A 20,720-nucleotide genomic window follows, 5' to 3' on the forward strand; every position below is an offset into this window, starting at 1 on the left:
TGCGCTAAAGGAATATACCTCACGTAGTTAAACTTTCCCACCCATCGCGTTTGTCGATTCGTATAGAGAAACTCTTGTATGGAAGTGTATTTTCCCGACGTTAGCAGATTTTTCAACCCTACGTTTTTCCTTGCATATGCTTAACTTTTTTGGAGGACCAAAAAAGGAGTCACAAGGGGGAACAAAATTTGTATGTATGTATGTATGTATGTATGTATGTATGTATGTATGTATGTATGTATGTATGTATGTTTTTTTTTTTTTTTTTTTTTTTATGCAACATTTTCACCTTGCCTGTTCAGAAAAAAATTCACCAACGCGACATCACAGAGTTTGCTAAAACCGAGGGAGGAAAAAAAAAAAAAAAACGGAGCAAGCAAAAGGAACGTACTTAGAATGATAAACTACATCCCTCCGCTCTTTGTGAAGCCTCTCCTGTACATTGGTTTAGTCGTCTTTTTAAAACATGCTTTGTGCCTCGTCTACTGGTTGTTAAATTGTGTAAGTTTTTGCTCGCGGTGTGTCTCTGCCTGGGCGAGTCGGATTTTTCCCCCCGCAAAATTTGCAGCAGTGCATACGTGTAGGCGTATACACACAGATCCACATAACCGCATGTACGTGCGTGGGCGCGCTTCTCCCTCCCCTGCCCTTAGCTCAAGTGCAAAGTATTTGCCAGAAGACTGGGAAGCTATGGCGACACGGTTATCATCACTGGGTGCACGGACGGAATTGGAAAGAGCTTGGCATATTCGCTGATAAGTGAAAATGTAAATTTATTCCTCATAAGTCGTAACGAGGATGCGCTGAAGAGCATGAAGGAGGACCTACTCCAGAAGAACAGGAGCTACAAGGGGCAGATAGATTATGCGGCGTTTGATTATAATGCAAATAGCTTCACCTCCTATAGGGGTATTCAAGAAAAGATCGAAAAGTTGGATGTCGGAATTTTGATCAACAATGTGGGCGCTTCCTACCCGCACCCCCTGGTAAGCGCGGCGTGCAGCGGTGGAGGAGGAAACAGACGTGGCGATAGCACGGGTGTATATATGCGCAAAGTAGACGCAACGTAGGCGCGCAGTACACATAGTGAAGAGAAACTTTTTTTTTTTCTTTTTTTTTTCCTTTTTTTGGCTGATTCCCCCCCTCCGCAGTACTTCCACGAAATGGACGTTCACCTGGTAGAGCAGCTGGTGAACGTGAATTTGCTGTCATCCTACTACATGACGAAGTTGGTGTTGCCGGGTAATTCAGCGCAGGCGTTTGCCACTTGCGGGTGTATACACATGTGTATGCATGTATATACATTTGTATATAATATGCATATGCATATGTATTTTTTCTTTTTTTCCCAGGAATGATGCGGAAAAAGAAGGGACTCATTTTGTACACGTCCAGCGGCGCGGCCACCCTGCAGTCCTCGCCCCTGTACGCAGTGTACGCCTCGGTGAAGGAGGCCATCTGCTCATTCGCCAATTCGTTAAGTGTACGTCAAAGAAAAATTAAAAGGACAAGCGGAATGGCGAAACGAAGTGCAAGTGTAAAATTAGCACATTGATTTGAGCACTTAGTGGGGTTCATTTTATGGCAATTTTTTTTTTTTTTTTCTCTCCAAATGGCAGGTCGAGTTGAAGGAACAGAACATCCAGGTGCAGTGCCACGTGCCTCTATTCATCGTGACGAAGCTGTCCAAGATAAGGAAGCCCAGTGCATTCGTCCCAACGGCGGATGCATACGCAAAGAGCGCAATTAAAAGGATGAAACAGGGGAATAGCACCTTCAGCAGTGTTATATCCTCCCCCTATGTCCTTCACAGAGTGCAAACCTGCCTCTACAACGCCGTTCCGAAGCTGCTGTTTGACACCATGTCCTTCATGACTCTCAAGGCAGTTAGACAAAGGGCGTTAAAGAAGGCGAGAAAATCTGACTAATTTGGCTTACCTATGGATGCATTTTTTTTTTTTTTTTTTTTTTTCTCCCCCCATTTTTATCCACCCGCTTAACCATTACATCCACGAGTGCACACCTTTGCTAGTAATTCCATTTGGCTAGTTCCCCTGTTTGCACCTTTGAAAAGGGCATACATGCAGGCGAAATGGTAGTAATGCCGCTGGGACGTTTCCCTTTTTGTAGCTCCCCCTATGCGTGGCAATCAACCTGTAAGTGCTCAGTTGCAGGGTGGCGGGTCCAACCGTATCTTCTTGTTCGGGCGGATGCCTCACCGCTTGGGGGATAAATGCTTCCAAAGTGGGAGGAGCCAAAATGGATGCTACGCACATCGTGATATTTTAACTCTCCTTTGCGTAAGCGTTACGCCTATTTACTCTGGGGGGGCCAAAAAAAAGGTGGTAACGCCTATGCGTACGAAGGCGCTCGGCGATGGGTGTTGCTCGGTGAGTCCTCGCGTGTGGGGGGCATGTAAGAAGTACGCACTATAGGGACACGCAATGGGAAAACACAATAGGATAACTCTCCTCTTGTCAAAAATTTCCTCCTTTTTCGCTTCTGCGGGGAGCACCCCTGGGGCAAACTTAGCTGTGCACCCGAAGCGGTCGCTTTTCTCCTTTAAGCTAAATAGCCACGTGAGGTGCGATTGCCTCCGGGTGGAGATGCTGCGGAGTGGTACACGCCTCTTTTGCAGTGCGCCTGGAAACATTTCCCACTCCCTCGCGCGGGCCAGCGCCGTGTATGTGTACATGTGCGACCAGTTGTCTTCGCGTTACAATTTTTCTTTGATCGAGCATTTGTCATTTCTCCCCCCCGTTCGGCACGGCAAGCAGGCAAAGTATATGCGCGCAAAAAAAAATATAAACGTGCGAGTGTATGTAAAATTATTTGTATATTCACCTTTGCGTGCATGTAAGCGTATTGTCGCGCGGGCCTCTCTTCCCCTTTTTTTTTTTCCGAGTGCGACACGAACGCGTAGCAGAGGATTTTGGCAGCTCACTCCTGCAGGGGTTAGCTAGCAGCGCGTTGTGAATTGGCCCCCTGCGCGTGTAAAGGAATACCACCCCGCTGTGTAGCAGCGTTATATGCATGGCATCTTCCCACCATAGGGTGTGAGGTGGCCTCATTCTATCGCAGCGTATGTTCGCACGAGTTGTTCCTTTCCTGACGAGCAGCCTCTGAGCGAGGCAAATGTTGTGCAAAATTTTACAGCCGAGTAAAAAATTTCATTTGGGGAGTTCCTCTAATTTGTGGGCGAGCGTCAACTCTGCGGGGTTTCTTCGACCCATCATCGTTCGGGAGTAACAAACTTGGGGGTTATTTTATTTGTCGCTGTTCAGCTTTATTTTTACCAGCGGTACAGTTTGTCGGGCGTACTTCCCCCACCTGGGTACACCGCGACACAGCTTGTCCGGCGCACTTCTCCCACCCTAGCGGAAGCTGCCTCGGCGCAACGCGGGAGCTTTTCCCCCTGTCTGAGTTGACGCGCGCTACCCCCACCCCGCCAAGAATGCACACGGACGAGCGAAGCTCGCACGGAGTCATCACCCACATTTAGAGAAACGAAAATAAGATGCGTACTTCCCCCCCCCTGGCGTTGCTTCTGCTGGTGGTGGTACTTGTGCTCGTGGGCATAGATGAGGTGGCGTCAAATAGCAAAACGGGAAATAATAACAGGAATGCGAAGAACGCCAAAGGGGGAGGAGGAGGAGGGAAGCGAGGCAATAATGAAGCGAACAAAAATGATGGTATGAGTGGAAAGGGCAGTCAGAAAGGGAAGAAGAAAGACCCTGGGGGAGGTGGCACTCCCAAGGGACAAGGCAAAGGACCGGAACAAGGAAAACAAAAAAACAAAAAAGGAGAAGATAGCCATTTTGATGAATATATAAAGGACATGAAAAACAGCCAAGACGAAGACAATTTTATGGATGAACTGAACAGATTTGAAAAGAATTTTCACGACGAGGATTTTGAAAGTGATGAAAATCTGTTTAACTATGGCAAGGGAGGAACACACAGTGGAGAGTTTAACAAAATTGGCGAGTTGAACAGTGGAAATTACAACGAAATGAAACCTGATGCGAATGATTACCAATATTTTGATAACGAAGATATTCTGGAGGGGGATGAGGACTTGACAAATATATGGAATAAAAATATGCAAAATTTTGAGCCATCTACATTGTTAACATTTGAAATACAAGGAAATTCGGAGGAATATCTTTTTGAAGAAGTCACCAGTTTGAACACTTATTTTCGAGGAGTATTTTACTCCAATAACGAATCAGATGATAATAAAATTTTGTTCTTTATCACCGATCCGGATGGAGAGGTAATTTACAAGAAGGAGGCAAGCGAAGGAATTTTTTACTTTTACACACAAAAAATTGGGGTCTATACAATCACTTTGAAAAATAGCAAATGGATGGGAAAGAAACTCACAACGGTTGCCCTTGGGCTCGGAGAAAGCCCCTCGTTAAAATCGGAACACATAAAAGACTTCACCAATTATATTGACAAAATTGTTGCCGAAACGAAGAGGTTAAAGAATGAGTTGAAGTATTTGTCCTCCAAACATATGACGCATATTGAGAAAATGAAAAAAATCACCAACAAGGCTTTTCTCTACTGCTTCATTAAACTGTTTGTGCTCGTCTTTTTATCCCTCTTCACCATTTACTACATCAAGAATTTGGTCTCCAACAAGCGCGTCCTCTGAGTTGGCCCTGCGCAGGGGAGCTTTCATTGTGTGGGAGGGGTATGACCGGTCAGGCGATTTGGTGAAGAAGTGTGCAGAAGTTATGAACGGTCAGGCGATTTGGTGAAGAAGTGCGCAAAAGTTATGAACGGTCAGGTGATATTGGCGAAAAAGTTTGCAAACCTTATGAACGGTCAGGCGATTTGTTTGAAGAAGTGTGCAAACGTTATGAGCAGACGGGTCATTTTCGCCAAAGGTGCGGGCGAACCGCCGACAGACTGGAAGCGCCCCCACTGGGTTAACACACAAACGGGAAAAGAAACGAAGGGGGCAGGTGTACACATGTGAAGTTATTTGTAGAGTATCTTTTTTTTTAAGTGATAAACATTTCCCTCATTGGAGCTGTTTAAGGCAAGCATGAGCCGAGTGAAGTTGCGCGTGCGCATAGGTACTTGTGTGTACATGCAGTTATGCGTACACATGGGTACTTGTGGTGTGCGCCCCACATGTGCATGCGCATTTTTGCAACTCCCGTTTTTTCCCAATTTTGAAGCACCCAACTTAAAATAGCGGTTTCGCATTTTTTAAAACTCTTTTTAACGGTACGAAGGGGTGGAGGCAAAATTCACGGGTAGCCGCGCAGAATAGAATAGCCGAGGGGGAGTAATAAGCTCACCTCTCCGATTGGAGATTTGCCCCACCCCGTTGGGCACTTTTGCCGACACGTTCGCTTTTATGTTGGGGCAATTTCGAGTGACCCTAATTTGGGTGAAGCTTATGGGGCACGTCAACGAAGCGGTTTTTCTCCCCCACTGGGATGCTACGACAAGGTGTTTTCCTCGGTATATCTTCGTTTTGATGCGTCTGAATGTGTTGAGGGGCTATACTTATTTTATTTTTTTTGCGTGCTGGTTGGAGAACAATCATGTGTGCATTTTTCACGCATACAATTGCGGTAGGCAAGTTACACATTAGCAGGTTAGCCCCTTATGGCACTTTTTTTAATCGTTCTTGTGCATTTGTTTGTAATCCTGTTTGCCTCCTCCGAGGTGAGTAAAAACGGGGGAACAAAAAAAAAGAGGGGGTGACGTGGCTAGCTCCAAACGGCGAAAAGGTGAAGACAACAAAATAATACCACACGGTCGAAAGAACAAACAAACGCGTACAAAAAAGGAAGACAAACAAATGTTAAAAGAAAAAAAAAAAATGCAAGATGTGCTTTCTCATTAATTACAACGGCGATGTGGGGCGTCCCCCTTGTACGCACTGGAGGAGTCCCCACTGCGCTGCCACTGCGGTAGATGCCACTACTCCAATGCTACTTCTTCAGAGGCTACTTCTCCAGAGGCTACTCCTCCAACTGCGGGGAGACGCACCTCCCATGTATCAACTGGCGGAGGAACTGGGTGATGCTCTCCGCAACGTCGGTGTCCACGTGGGAAAGCGTAAAGTGACTCGTTTTCACATTAAAGGTTCCCCTGGTCTGGCAGAAGTTACACACACTCACAGGTTGCTGCAGGGGGGGGTTTGCATGGTTCGAAATGTGCTTCGCCTTCTTATGATAAAAGGGGCTGTTTTTGGTAATCCGGATTAGCTCTTTGTATCTCATGATTTCACTTCTTGGGATGATTCGTACGCAGCATATGTCATCGTCCTCTGCTGGTGGTTCTTCCGCTTGGCAGTCCGCTTGGCAGCCCGTTTGGCATCCCCTTCGTTTCGCTCCCGAGAGGGGTGGTCCCTTTTGGCGCAGCCTGAAAATCTTCCTCATTTGATTCTCCTTCAGGTGGGCCCTTTCGCAAATGGTGTCCGTCAGTTCGTCCTTCACATCCCTGCGGGGTAGGTACACTGTTTTTACATTCACGCGAGTTACGAAGTTGCACGGGTTGATGAGGAAGATGTCTTCCTGTTTGGATGTCTCTCCCCGTTTGGATGTCTCTCCCTGTTTGGATGTCTCTCCCCGTTTGGATGTCTCTCCCTGTTTGGATGTCTCTCCCTGTTTGGATGTCTCTCCCTGTTTGGATGTCTCTCCCTGTTTGGATGTCTCTCCCTGTTTGGGCGGCTCTCCCTGTTTGGGCTGCTCTTCCTGATTGAGCGGTTCCTCCTGCTTGGGCAACTCGCACTGTTCTCTCGTTTGAGCCGGAAGACCTGCCCCCCTCCTGACCATCCTGTGCCTGCCTCCCCCGTTCTTCTCCACCAAAAGGCCAAGGTAGTCATTTCTCGAGTTGTAAATAAAATTACTGCATTTTGCCTTCCGTTTTTGTTTTTTATAATCCCAGGATTTCATGGCCCTCCTCGGGTTTTCCACCAGGCAGTGGTTCTTCCCGTCGGGTGGATGATTCGTTCTTCGTTTGGGCTCATTCGAAGGGTGTTTTTCTCCTTTTATGCCCCCCCCGGGGGTTGGCGCCTCCTTTTGGACGTTCTCACTAGCAGTGCATGGGCAATCATCACTCAGCGTGGAGTCCCTCTTGGAAAAACGCTCGTCTTCTTCGAAGGAGTTATCCTCCAGCAGCATCTGGTCAAAGTGAGACGTATCGCTGGACGGGGGGCTTCTTTTCTCGAGATTTCCACTGGCGTTTGCGTCACTGTCGGGGTGAGCCCGGCTACCACTACCATTGCCATTACCATTGCCATTACCACTACCATTGCCATTACCACTACCATCTTGGTTTTCTTTTTTTTTTTTTTTTTTTCTTTTCCCCCCGTCCTCCGCCCTAATCACCCTGTTCGAAATGAACAGCACATCCAGGGCCTTGGCGTGGATGACTGTCCTGATGTCCCTCCTGCAGAGAAAGCTTTCGTCCCAAAATTTATTTCGGTCAATGCAAATTTTTACAAATTTAACGAACACCAGTTTGCCCTCTATCAGGACAAGGGCGAATTGGTTCTCCTCATCTGTGGGGTCCTCTACAGGTTCTTCTTCGTGGTTATGCTTTTTTTCTTTGGTGCTTTTTTGGCTAGTCGTTTCTCCATCCGTTGGAAGGGCGTTTATGTGGCTACACTCTTCGGGGCTTTCTCTTATGTTTTCATATGGTCCTGCTCGTTGTTCCCTTTCTGCACCTTTGAGGTGGTTCCCCCCCTTGGGAGGTACTACCTCCTCCCTACTGCTTCTGCACACGCGCGAACTTCCCAATTGAGGACGGAAGGGAAGCACATATATTTCTCCTTTTGTCCGTTCGAACAGCGCATGGATGCAGCATTTTAGATTCTGCAAAATGCATTTCAACATGATTTGCCATTTGGGGTCCAGGTGGTTCGTCTGCTCCATCCTTTCGCTGAGTGTTGTGTTTTCCTTGACCTGCACCTTTTCATCGCTGTGGATTTTCTTCCCCTCTTGAGGTGACTCTCTCTTGGGTAGATCCAATTGGGCACCTTTACCTTTGTCGACGATGATGGGCGGCTCCGTCTGGCCGAGCAGCGGAAAGGTGGCGTTCGGAAAGAGGGCCTCCCTTCGCAGGCTCTGTTTTTCTGCATGCGGCAGCTCGTCCCTAGGGGTTACCCTGATGGTGAGCCACTGCTTCTTTTGGAAGGCCTCGTAGTTTCTGGCGATCCGGGTTAGCGGCACGGATGCGGTGGTTTGCGGTATGGAAGTGGTGGTTTGCCGCTTAGCTGTGCTGGTTAGCGGCCCACTTGGAGTGGTTTTCCCCCCATTTTGGGGCGCCCCCTGGCCCCCCCCACTGAAGTGCCTCTTAAAACAAATGAACAGATGCAGGTGGTGCAGGTAATGGTTAATGAAGAAGCTAGCCCGCTTCAGCTCATACAGGTAGATCAACCACGTGGCGCTGCTGACCTTTCCTGCCAAGTCTATATGTTGCTCGTATTTCTTTTCGAATGTCCTCGTGCCTTTCTTGGTTTGAAGAGCCGTCCGTTGGGTGGTTGTCCCCCCTTCTAAGCGATTACCCGCTCGGTTATTCTTTTCCTTTTTCGCCAAACCGTTATCTGCGGGGTGTTTATTCTGGTTGGGTTTGAAGCGGGTTGCACTCTGCTCATTTGATGTGACACTGCACCTGTGTTGACTCATGTAGGTGCTCATTTGGTGGGGGCATACGTGGAGGTGCCCATCACAAATACGCAGTTTTGCATCTAAACTGTTAGGCAATCTGGTGTCCGCGGAGGAGAGGGAGTTCGCCAAGAGAACGCCATTAAAGTAACTTCCTAACGAGGCAGCGGTGGGGTTATGCACATCCAAATGAGGGAGACCCCCCCAGGCAACGTTCGAACAGCTCGCGGAGAAGTGGGAACCTCTTCCACCGCTCGGACGAACTGCATCCATGCTGACTGTCGTTACGTCGTCGTCATTCATGTAGTGCTCTCTCCTTCTCGTTGGGGGATTTTCGCTGATGGAGGGGCGATCTCCTTTGCGAAGTGGTCCCTGAGAGGGGGCTTTAAAAACGCTGGGGATATACCCCCCCCCAAGTGTTCCCCCCATTTCGGTGTTACCATTTCGGGGGGGTGCGAGAAGCAGCCTAGGGTGTTCCACATCCCCATGTGAGTTCCTCGTGGGGGGCGGCCCACCTGTGACGTTGCAGTGGGGAAGGGGCGGGTTCGTCTCGCCCTCTCCTTCTATTGCATCTAGGTCGCTTTGTAGTTCATTTTTTGCTTCGTTTTCTGCTTCCTTTTTTACTTCACTTTCCACTTCCATATTTGCCGTACGGCTGGCCCTTCCACCAGGAGGGGGGGTCCCCTTCTCCCTACTGAAAGAATCGCCCTCACGATTTTGCTCCTTCCGCAAGTTGCTCGAGTGCCGATCGTTGCCACGTATGATGCCGCTTCTGACGACGCTTCTGGCGACACTTCCGATGACGCTCCCACTGCTACTACTCTCGATCGAGATGGAGCACCCGCTGGCAACCCTTTCGCCGGTTTTAATTTCATCCACTGGGGGGGCAGCACCACACGTCTTGAAAGCATATCCAAAGAAGGGACCTTCCTCCTCTTCGTTCGAGGGGAGAAGATCCCAATGTGGGTGGCCATCACAGTAGGCTCGATCTACACTCACCAAATGAACAGCACCATTCGATGCACTCTCATGTTTGGCGGACTGCTTCTTCCCGTCCGCTTTACAAAACGAAGTTACCTCCCCGAGCATTGAAAGGAGTGACTCACTTGTGTTTTTTTTTTTTTTTTTGGGCCAAGTTGAAGACGTGATTTCGTTCGTCTGGTGGGTGTCCGGCCCGAAGTTCTCTCTGTACATGTGGCTCCCTTTCGCAGTGCTCACACCGCCGCTTACACCGCCGCACTGGCAGCTAATGTACCTGTCGTAGTTAAAGCTGTAAATGGGGTCGTAGAGAGTGAGCAGCTCGTCCCAAACGCCCCCGTGGCACACAGACGACAGCAGCCTTCGGTTAATTTCGTCCCGATTTTTGAGGTGGCATTTCTCCTCATCGATGATGTTTATCGTTTTGGTTAACTTCTTTCGGGAGTTCAGCTCGTTGAAGAGGATCATGAGGGAGTAAAAGAGGGGGGCCAGCGCCATCAGGTGGTTCTCACTTACAGCGCTGATTGGGCTGACTGGGCTGACTGGGCTTACTGCGCTGACTGGGCTGACTGGACTGACTGCTATGACTGCGCTGTTGCTCTCCCCAGGTTGGTATCTCCCCGGACTGGTGTCCCTCTGGGGGTCATTTCTTCCTCCATTTCTTCCTCCACTTTGAGAGTTCATTACGCACTTTGCAGGTTCTTCATTTTTTCCCTCGTCACTCGGTGCGACTCCCATGGGGGGCTCGAACAGGGAGAGGACTTTACCATTTCGGTGAATCACCTTTAGGATGTTTCGTTTCCGCTTCTGCTGGTGTGTGTGTGGTGGGGTTCCCCTCGTGGATTGCGTAAGGGAGCAGTCGAGGCAGTCGAATGAGTCGAAGCAGTTGGGATGGTGGCCGCGGGGGAGTCGCTCCGGGCAGTGGATCGAAAAAAGCGGCACGTGATCGGGTCCTCCTTCACTGTCGCTCCCCCCTTTGCTGCTTCCCCAATTTTGCCTAGACAACTCCGCGTAGTGATGGCAGCACGATTTGGCACTCGACTCTTCGTCCTCGTTTTGGGAAAATATCTCCTCCACTAGGAGGCACGATTTGCTGAAAAGGTGGTCCGCTTCTTCCACTTCTCCCGCTTCGCACGTCTGTCTTGGTTGGCCCGCTTCTTTGCTCTCCTCCTGTTGGGCCCCTTTCTCACCCCCCTCCAAGGGTTCCCCATAAGAGGCGGCGTTCACCCCGCTGCTGCACACTGAGGGAGACGAACTCGACGTGCCGATGTGCATTTCTTCCACTTTGCATTTGGGTTCCCCACAGGGGGGGGCCTCTCCTCTTTCACCGTCATTCTCAGCTGAGTGGGGAGAGAGTCCTCCGGGTAGGCGGCCCTCAGGGGTGCGGTTACAATCAAGGGAGTTACTTGGATCGTTCGATTGGGGGGCACTTCCCCCCCCTGGGTTTCTAATAACGCCGCCACGTAGTTCACCCCTTTGAGAGACCCAACCAAGGGAAGTCTCCACACCATTCAGTCCCCTCTCCTGTTGTACGTCGACTGACCATTCGCTCTCATTTTTTTCTCCTCCACTGATCCCCTTGTTGGTATCTTCCTTCTTTGGGGCATCCGATTGGTTGCCTTTCTTCTCTGCTTCTTCCGTATCACTTCCGGGGCTCCACTCCATGGGCTGCTTCCCCATCATGCAGTTTGCCCCCCCCTCGGGGTAGTACCCACCGTTTAGGAGCTGATCTTCTTCTCCGTCGAGGGGGCAGAGTGGCTCATCTGATGGGTCTCTTCCTTCGAGGGGGTAGAGTGGCTCATCTGGTGGGTCTCTTCCTTCGAGGTGGTCCGCGCGTCTCTCCTTGGAGAGATCCCTCGACGGGTGAGCGGCACAGGGGGGCAGTGCACCCGCTTCATCGCTAGCGGAGCGATCACTTCGATCACTTCTAACCGTGGGAGCGGAGCTCGGCGCGCCGGGGCCGATGGAGACCCCCACTTCTTTGCCGTTCCTCTGGCCGCCTTTCACGCCCCTCTGGGCCTTCCTCACCGGGCAGCTCTCAACAGATCTACTAAACGAAATGCTCTCCGTGGGGAGTTTGCAATAACAAACGGACAGCATCATCCAGAGGATGGTGGGCAGTCCCCCCTGCTTCATCGAGGGTAGGGTCCTAACCTTAAGAAGGAGCTTCAGTATCCTCATGACATTTTTTAAATTGGGAAATCTTTTTAAAATGCTCGAAAAGAATTCCGTGTGCTTCAGCGAGTTATTGGTGTTAACAGACACATCGCAGACGATGTGATTCTTCCTCAACGTCAGGATGGGCACTCTTGCGGAGTCTACCAGCTGCAGCTGTACGTCGTCGAAGAAGGCACATTCGGCTGGGTCTAGGGGCGCGGCCGCTTCGTCCTGTTTCGCCGCTGCTTCGTCCTGTTTCTCCGCTACTTCCCCCTGCTTCGCCGCTCCCCCCTGCTCCCTCTTCATCTGCGCGATGTAGTCGTAGATGCTGCGGAGGATATACTTCGGGTTGTGCAGATTTGCCTGAATGACAATATCCAGGTCGCTCGTTTTAGAATCCACCCCGTAGGCACTAGAACCCACGGTGTATATTTGGATGTCGCACTGGAACAAATGCTTGATGAGCTTAGAGAGGAGGGAAAAGATCTTTCGCTTCGTCCGTTTGATGTCCTTTGACGGCTTCACCTTCTTCAGCAGATCGGTTAGTAGCTCTTCTGTTTTTCGCAACAGGAGGGAGAGGTCTTCCTGGAGGGCGATGTGTTGTGGTGGGTTCATTCCCTTATCACCTCTGGGAAGTGTCATGGGGGGGGGACCCACTTGAACGGCGCTGCCCCTCTGAAATGCTCGATGGAGGAGGGGCAGCAGATGCACCCTTGGTTTGTCATCCATATTTAGGGATACACTTCTCCTCCCGTTTCGGAGGGGCAGGAGACTTCTGCGCGCGATTATCTTATCGTAGTGGCTGATGGTGACGCAGCTTTGGTTCCTCTCACGTTGGGAGGCATGCCCATTTGGGGCGGCCTCCCCATGTTGAGCCGCTTGCCCATTTGGAGCCACCTCCCCATGTTGAGCGGCCTGCCCATTTGGAGCCGCCTCCTCTCCATTTTTCTGCCTCTTTTTTTTTTTTTTTTTTTTTTTTTTCCTCCTCTTATCAGTCAGTTGTTGCCCGTTTTGCGGCCCGTATCCGCAGGAGCCCTCCGCGTCATGAGGGGGACACTCTCGGGGGTCCGCCTCCTCGTTTTCTATATCCTGCATGGGAGTGGTCTCCCCATTGGCAGGCCGCTCCGGCTGCTCCGGATGCTCCGACTTCTCCGGCTGCTTCTCCTGCTTCTGCTGCTTCGCCCGCTTCGCCTGCTTGGCACTCCTTCGCTTCACTTTGGGGAACACGCAAACGGGCCCACCCATGGCAGACGCGCCTAGGGAGCAGTCCTCCTCATCACTTCTCCCCAATGAGCCATTTCCACGGCTACACATTTTAAGTTGGTTGTACTTCCTCACCATTTCGTTGTAATCGTTTGGCTTATCCTCATCCTGCTGATTGATGTTCGAAAGGGCAGACATTTGCTTCTTCCCTTTCTGGGGTTGCACTGGGGGGGCTCTCCCCTTGTCGGTGCCTTCGTAGCTGTTCGGTAGGTCCTCTTGGGTAGGCACTCTGCAGTCATCACCAGATGGGGATTCTTTCCACTCATTTGTATAAGCCAATTGGTCATTCGGGTGGATTGCCTCCCTTTTGGTTTCGTTATCTGTTTGGTCTCCACTTCGATGCTGCCTCTCGGGGACCTCTGCTCGTTCTGCTCTACTTCCATTAGGCAGAGTGATACTGGGGGGGTTCCTCTTCCCCGGTTGGGTGTCTTCTTCTGGTTTAACTGTGCACCCCGGGGGGGGGTGGTTGGCACGTTCTGAGGTGTGTGGCTGGTCTGGAGGAGGTCCTCCCTGCGGGTAGCCCCCGTGAGAACTCCCCCCATGATGCTGCACCCCATGCTGCTGCTCCCCATGCTGCTGCTCCCCATACTGCTGCACCCCATGCTGAGAGGCTGCACAATTTTCACCGCGGGAGTCCCCCTCGTTGGTCAGATTAGCCAAGTGCGGCGCGCTGCTAACGGAGTGGAAATATCGTAGCGGGATGCCCATCGGGGAGATGACGCCATAGGGGGGGTGGTGGTAAAAGGCGCCGGAGGGGTTGCCATAGGAGCCATGAAAGGTACTCACAACAGGGTTATACTCACGAGGGTACATGGCACTAAGATTGTCCATCTCATTTGACAAACAGAAATACCCATCTGCATGGCACATGCTCTGTTGTGTGTACAGCTCATCGGAAATTTTTTTTTTTTTTTTTTTTTTTCTTGTTTGCATTTTGGCGTAGATGTCCCACTTGGGGGTTGAGAGGAAGCTCATTTTTTCTTTGTTCACTTGGATGGTTTGGTGGAAAAGGGTTCGGTCTGGGTGCAGGTGGGGGGTTGCTCCTTGTGCGTTCGGCATTAGGTGTTCGTCGCCTGGGGGGTTGTTCCCCCCAGGGGGGAAGCTACCTCCTACGCTTACGCGGCTCGCGCCGAGGTGACTGCCCCAGTCGGTGTAATGCTGCGCCCCTCTGTTGGTGGTTCCAATCGGGGAGAGGCCCACTTCATTAAAAGGGGCAACCAAGTGGTTGCCGTAATGGAGACCATCCCATGGGGCCTTCACCCCGAGGTTGTACCCTCCTAAGTAGCCCACATCTCTGCATAGCAACTGCTCATGTTTCATTTGGCGATGTATCCCTCTGGCGTCTTCAGATGGGGCTCCCTTTGCATGCACATAATGGTAGTCACTTTGAGGGGGGCTAATTTTATTATAAGGTTTGTAGGAACTCCTGGCGGAGGTACAAATGCTGTAGTCAATATCGTTGCTGTGAGAAATGCTGCTGGTGTTTCTCCTTGGATGGTCATGCACACTGGGGGCATAGCCCCCCGCTTCCTCCGGCGCGGCAACAAGAGATGCCTCTACAGAGGCCACGTCCTCCTCGTGCATTCCCATAACGCTGCTGCCTACGTAGGTGTAATTGTTCCAATCGGTTCCGCCACTGGGGAGGGGCTTCACTTTGTGCTGCCTTCCATACGGGGGGGTCCTACTATACTGGTGAGGGGGCCGACCAGATTGGTGAGGAGGCCTACTATACTGCTGCTGGAATCTACTATACTGTTGGGGGAACCTACTATACTGTTGGGGGTATCTCCAATGCTGCTGCACTAGCCGACGATATTTGCCCCTACGTGCGTCGTATTGTCTGACCGGGAAGAAGCTTCCGTGCCCGTACATCCACTGATTCACGCGGTCCACTCTGTTCGGGTGGCCAAAGTTGTGGGCACCGCCATACCAACTGACGCGGTGGGATGCACTCACTCGACTGACGCTGCTCATTCCACCCCAGCCCCCCGTGCGAAACATGTAATTCGCGTAGCCACGTTTAAACCCGTTGAAGTAGGGTTCCCTGTTGAATCTGGCACTTTCATATTCGCTTTTCCACAGATCCTCCCCGTAGGCCGTGGTGGAACCGTAGGGGTAGTTCCAATTTAGGTGTCTCGAGGGGAAGCCCTTTCTGCGAGTTCGCTGGGGGAGCGCCCTGTTGGCGCGGCCCAGGCGGTTCGCGTGGTTTGCGTAGTTTACGTAGTTAGCGTAACTGGCGTGGTTTGCATAGTGGGGGTAGTCCCTAGACACGAAGCTGCTCACGTGGTCGCTGAGCATGTCCACCGAGTAGTCCCCCTCGTCGTGATGATAGAGGTCGTAGCGGTCGTCGCGGTCGTCGCCGTTGTAGCGGTTTGGGCTGCCGCTCCTCTGGCTACCGCCCCCGTGGCTGCTTCTGCCCTCTCCTACGTGCACACTCCTCCCCTCAAAATGGCCATCACGAGCAGGGGGCACATTAACAAAGGACTCCTCCCCCCGAGAGAGATTGCTCTGCTGCTGCTCCTCCTCCTCCGCCAAACCATTTTGGGAATAAAAATTCCCTTCGCTTGTGAATCTACACAGTTTTGCATCATCCACAATGCATAAGTTTCTGGGGGTGAGGAACCCATGGCTGATGGGAAGTGGGTCCATGATCATGTTGGCAAACGAGCTAACGGATGTGTAGATGATGGGTTCAGCGGCGGCTGCGTCGTTTGCGTCAATCTGATTGGGTTGTGCCGGGTCTTTATTTCGCTGCTTCTCCTGGTGCGTCCCCTTCCTCGGGGGAAGCGGTTGGTTGGGGGGCAGTTCGTTCGCGTGCGCTTGGTTGCTACTCGGCTGACTACTACCCAATGGGGTACTTCCCGACTGGCTCCGGTCCACCTCCTCGACAATCGCGCTGGACGCTGAATCGAGAGCCGCTTCCTCTCCCCCCTGGCTGCCTTTCCGCGTAAGAGAATTTTTTGAGCCTTTTCTGTCTCCCTTTTTGGGTCCCTTTTTGGGTCCCTTTTTGGCCCCCTTTTTGACCCCCTTTTTGGGACTGCGCTTTTCGTCGAAGGGAGGTTCAACTTGGGGGGGGCCACTCCCCATGGGAGGTGAATCCTTCTCCTCCTCCTTTTCAAGCAGGTAGGGTGTCTCCCCCTCGGGAGACTCCCCCATTTCGTTCTGTTCATTTGGGTTGACGAGCTGGACGGTAGATTTAAGCCCCTCGTTTGGGTCCACCTCTTCAGTGCAATTTTTTTTTTTATATTTTTTTTTATTTTTTTTTTTCTTCTTGGTTCCACTTGCATTGGTGAGGTGCTCTACATTAGTTAATTCGTCGCAACTCCCTGGTGGTAGTTCCTCCAGCTGATCTTCCGCTCCATTTTTCCTTTTCATATTCGTAATATCGTCTGCTTTTTTTACATTCTTCGTGGGTGATGCAGCACGCGCATTGGGGCGAGCCCTCGCGTGATCATCTGGGGTGCTTACGGGGATACGCGGCTGGTTCGTTTCATCCCTGCTGAGTTGGGGCGGTTCAGGTTGGTTACTCCCCCCCTTGGTGAGGCCTCCCCCCTTGGCGCTGTCTTCCCCGTTGGAGGGGGGTGGGCGCTTGCTCTTCCTCCTCTTTTTGTTGCCCCCCCGTTTGTTCGCACCCTTCTGCGTGGCTTCCCCTCCTCCGTTCGTTCCACCGTTAATGTGTGGGGCGGCCAAAGCATCGAATTCGACCCCGCCTATGGAATCATTGGCATTTTTAAAAACGGTGCCATTTTGATCCCGTTTTTTTTGGCTAGCTCTATTCAAAGGGGTTGGCGTGGGTTCTCCCCCCCGAGGGGCACCAGCACTCTCCCTCTCCTGATTAATCACCCTCTTCGCTTTTTTCTTTGAAGTAACTTTACATTTTAGCAGTGGAGGAGATGTGCTAGATGGGGAGGACTCGCTAGATGTGGACTCACCAGCTGCATCATCATCATCATCACTTACGGAGACACTTGGTTGACTCCCCCGCTTTGGCAACACCCTACGTGAGCCATTATCCCGCTTGGCACTCTCAAAATGGGGGTCTTCATTTGGTTCTTCATAAATACCTTCCGACGGACCATCTGGGTTGCCTACCTCTTGGCATTTACTCAAATGGGGATGTTTCTCTCCTCCTTTAGGTCTTCGTTTATTTGTCTTTTGACTGCCACCAAGTGCTTGGCTAGCCACACTCGTTCCTGTGGTGAACACCAGCTTGTCTTCCCTCCCATCCTGTGAGATGCACTCCTTTTTGCGGGTGGTGTTCCTTCTGTTAGAGAAATTTTTACTATTCCTGTCGGTTGTGTTTACCGCAGGCATGAGTAGTAGAGTCGTCGTTTCAGCTTCACCACTTCCACTTGGCAAGCCGCTCCCTTTGGCATCCATCTCACAGTCGCTTCGGTTTGTAACCACTGATGGGGAGATACCCTCTGGGGTTACTAACTGTTGGGGGGGTTCTTCATACCGTTCGCTTGGACGTGGCATCCTCTCTCCGTTCGTTAAGGCAGTGCTGTGTTTGCTACCCTTCCTTTTTGATTTGCCATTTTGGGGGGATTCTTCCTCCTGGTTGACCTGCATGTGGCGGCTGGTGGGAAGGTCTGCTTGTGTTCCGTTATCCGCATCGCTACCCGCCTCTCTACGCACCTCGCTACTCACCTCGCTACCCGCTTCACTATCGCCGCTTTCCCTCTTTTTCTTTTTTTTTTTCTTCCTCTTCTTCTTCTTCTTGAGGAAATCCTTTATGTCAAGCAGAATCGGTAACTTCAGATGCATTTTGTGTTCTAGCCTCTTTTGCTTAATTTTGGCTAGCTGGGAGTGCGCCCCGGGGCGCGCCTCCGGGGCGGCATCCTCCTCACAGTCACTGTCGCGGTGGAACTGGTTGGCACTGACTTGGTTGCCGCTAATTTGGTTGCCGCTAACTTGGTTGGTGCTAACTTGGTTGGTGCTAACTTGGTTGGTGCTAACTTGGTTGGTGCTAACCTGGTTGAGGGGGGGCGAGTCCTCGGCACTTGGCTCACCATCGGGGTGGCACGCCGCGTGAATCGCGGGGTAGCTTCTACCTAACGCGGTGGCGTCCTTCCCCTTATGGATGTTACGAACGGGTTGACGCACCTCACTCGGTCGCTTGTCTTTGCCGCTTGCCTTTCCTTCCTTATGCAGAGGCAGCTGCTTCGGGTGGAGCGTGTAGGTGACGAGCGAAGTGGGGCTCTCCTTCTGCGAACTCCTCGAGAGAGGGGTTACGGAGGTGAAGCTGGGTTCTACCACCTCCGTCTCACTTTGCTTCTTCTTTTGTGGCATCCCTTTCCTAAAATCAAGGCTGCTAAACTTGTTGAAGCAATTTAGGTTGTATAGAATTTTGTTCACTTGGCTCACTTTTTTTATGTGAATGCTCAGCTTCCTCCTGCGTTCCTCGCTCGGGTCGACTCCACGGGGGGGGTGTAAGCGGTCGGGGTGGTGCCTGCCATGTTCGTCGTCGGCACCATCGTCGGCACCATCGTCGGCACCATCGTCGGCACCATCACCGCTGTTACCATCACTGTTGCTGTCCTCACCGCCGCAACCCTCATCGGCGGGTTTATCACCCCCCCTGTTGGCCGCAAACGACGCATGCGCGTCTACTTCAGAAGCAGGGGGGCGCGCCTTCCCCCTTCTCCTCTTCTGCTTGTCCTTCGGCTTCCCCCTTCCCTCGGCGCACGGCAACACATGGTCTTTCTCATCGCTGACGTAGCCTGGTGCCTGTTGTGGCGCCGTGGAGTGGGTCGCCACATCGACTGTTTGTTTCGCCTGTTTATTGTAGTTCTTCCAATCGGGGTGATCCTTCCCGTTCCTCCCACTCGGTATACAATTCGTCGTCGCTTCATCCACCGGATAAGCTTCCGACGTGTGTGCGTCCTTCTCCTTGTGCGTGGAGGCACCCGAGGAATTTCTTTTAATGCCTCTTCTGAGCACACACTTGAGCACACGTCGGTGGCTGTGCGCGTGTGCGTTCTGAGGCGGTTCTTGTGGACGCCTTTGGGGGGCTTCTCCTCCCTTGGGTGTGTGGCTGGGGAAGCGGCTTGCGTGACGACTCCGCTCGCTCGTCAAACTTCCGGTGTGGCTACCGCTATCCCGGCTGGCGGCGGAGTGCAGGTCCCCCCCTACGCTGTCCATTATTAAATTAAAATGTTTGTGCTTTCTCATACGAGTGGTTAAAAGTATGGGGGTTAAAAAGAGGGGTTTGTATCATCGAGGGTTGCGACTGAACCGTTCATTTTTTTTTTTTTTTTTTTTTTTTTCCCTGTTGGGGTTTATTATAGTGACTACCGGAAGGGGAGTGACTTCTTTACGGATCGGTTTTGCCGCCGGTGAGAGCAGTGGCTGCTCGGCTATTCACATGCTGTCGCTGCTTCTTCGGCTTGGTTCACCCACGTTTTGTTTCTTCTTTTTTTTTCTTCTATTTTTTCTTCTCCTCCGAGGGGGGACCAGCTGAGCTCTGTGCGGAACTTCCCCTTGGAGGTCAGTTGGTTTTCCCGTTTCGTTTTATCTTTATAGGGTTATCTCTTTTTTTATTTTTTCATTTCTCATTTTTCATTTTTCACTTTCAACTTTCACCTTCAATTTTTACCTTCAATTTTTACCTTCAATTTTTACCTTCAATTTTTACCTTCAATTTTTACCTTCAATTTTTACCTTCAATTTCCACCTTCTACTTTTAGTGATTCCCCTTCGGCTTGCTGCGGTGTAAAATTGAAGGGGTCCTTCGGCAAAGGGGGTTAACGTAGAAGCGTTTGATGGGACCTTCTCATTCAGTGGGGGGAGTAGGTTGCTCTGGAAGGAGCATCCCGGGAAGGCATAACCTGTGTGGCGTGGCCTTCACCAGCTCGCCCGTCAGTTTTGTTCTTCCGTCGACTGGGCACGGCGTTCCTTGGGGGAGGGGCCGCCCGGTTGGAGGAGCGGGGATTGTGCTGTCGGGGGGAGCACTTTCTTGGGTGCGTCCTGCGCGGCGACTGCTAGGTAACTGCTCAGTGACTGCTCAGTGACCGCTCCACTCCGCTGTCGCTTTCCCCGTTGGTCCTCCCCCCCTGCAACTGAAGCTCCTCTTACCTTTCCTCCCTTCCCCGAACTCGAACGTGCTTAACAGTTTCACAAAATGAAGAAATGGGCCTTTCCAATTGGGGGCGCCAAACCTTCAACGCTACAATTTTGATACTTCTTGAGTTTTTTTTTTTTTTTTTTTTTTTTGCAACTTGTTCCCGTTACTTTGCTAACTTAAAATTTGTTGCTTGCGTCGATTTTCATTTCGTCGCATCGGCTCAGCGTTGCAGTCACAGTCACGGTCACAGTCAGTCGGATGACGTCGCCCCGCCGCAACTTTTTTACCCTTCGTCGCTTTTCTGTGCGTAGCTCCCCCCCACCATGCGCACCTCCCAGCCGTACTTTTTTTTTTTTTTTTTTTTTTTTTTGCACCCCCGATTTGTTTGCCTCAATGTATACGTTATTTTTCTGTTAAAAAATTTTGTTTCCTCTTTTTTGGCATCATCTGTTAAGGGGTGATCGTCAGAAAGTGGGTTTGCTTCCCTTCGGGGAAAACTTCGACGGTGAATTTTTTTTTTTTTAAAGAAAAGGCCCTCCTTCGGTGGGTTTATGCGCGCCCGTCGGGGTGGGAGAAGCGCGAACAGGGGGATACACGGGGATACATAGAGATACGTA

General features: G+C 51.2%; 3 protein-coding genes across 3 annotated transcripts; 2 read left to right on the forward strand and 1 right to left on the reverse strand.

Moving 5' to 3' along the window:
- Positions 1–396: 396 nt before the first annotated feature.
- PVX_090140 (steroid dehydrogenase kik-i, putative) lies at positions 397–1,928 on the forward strand (the record flags this gene model as incomplete). The annotated part of the gene is made up of 5 exons (XM_001615070.1): positions 397–501; positions 654–986; positions 1,152–1,242; positions 1,353–1,483; positions 1,620–1,928. 5 exons carry the CDS (start codon positions 397–399, stop codon positions 1,926–1,928), a joined length of 969 nt encoding a protein of 322 aa, XP_001615120.1.
- An 807-nt stretch (positions 1,929–2,735) lies between these two features.
- PVX_090145 (hypothetical protein, conserved) lies at positions 2,736–4,663 on the forward strand (the record flags this gene model as incomplete). The annotated part of the gene is made up of 1 exon (XM_001615071.1): positions 2,736–4,663. The coding sequence occupies exon 1, from the start codon at positions 3,518–3,520 to the stop codon at positions 4,661–4,663; it is 1,146 nt and encodes a 381-aa protein (XP_001615121.1). The 5' UTR covers positions 2,736–3,517.
- Positions 4,664–5,616: 953 nt separating this feature from the next.
- PVX_090150 (erythrocyte membrane-associated antigen, putative) lies at positions 5,617–19,211 on the reverse strand (the record flags this gene model as incomplete). Its single annotated transcript, XM_001615072.1, has 2 exons — positions 5,617–8,578; positions 9,155–19,211. The coding sequence occupies 2 exons, from the start codon at positions 19,209–19,211 to the stop codon at positions 5,991–5,993; spliced, it is 12,645 nt and encodes a 4,214-aa protein (XP_001615122.1). The 3' UTR covers positions 5,617–5,990.
- Between the last annotated feature and the right edge of the window lie 1,509 nt (positions 19,212–20,720).

The sequence above is a fragment of the Plasmodium vivax genome, chromosome 5, assembly GCF_000002415.2.
Source record: "Plasmodium vivax chromosome 5, whole genome shotgun sequence".
NCBI classification, from domain to species: Eukaryota; Apicomplexa; class Aconoidasida; order Haemosporida; family Plasmodiidae; genus Plasmodium; species Plasmodium vivax.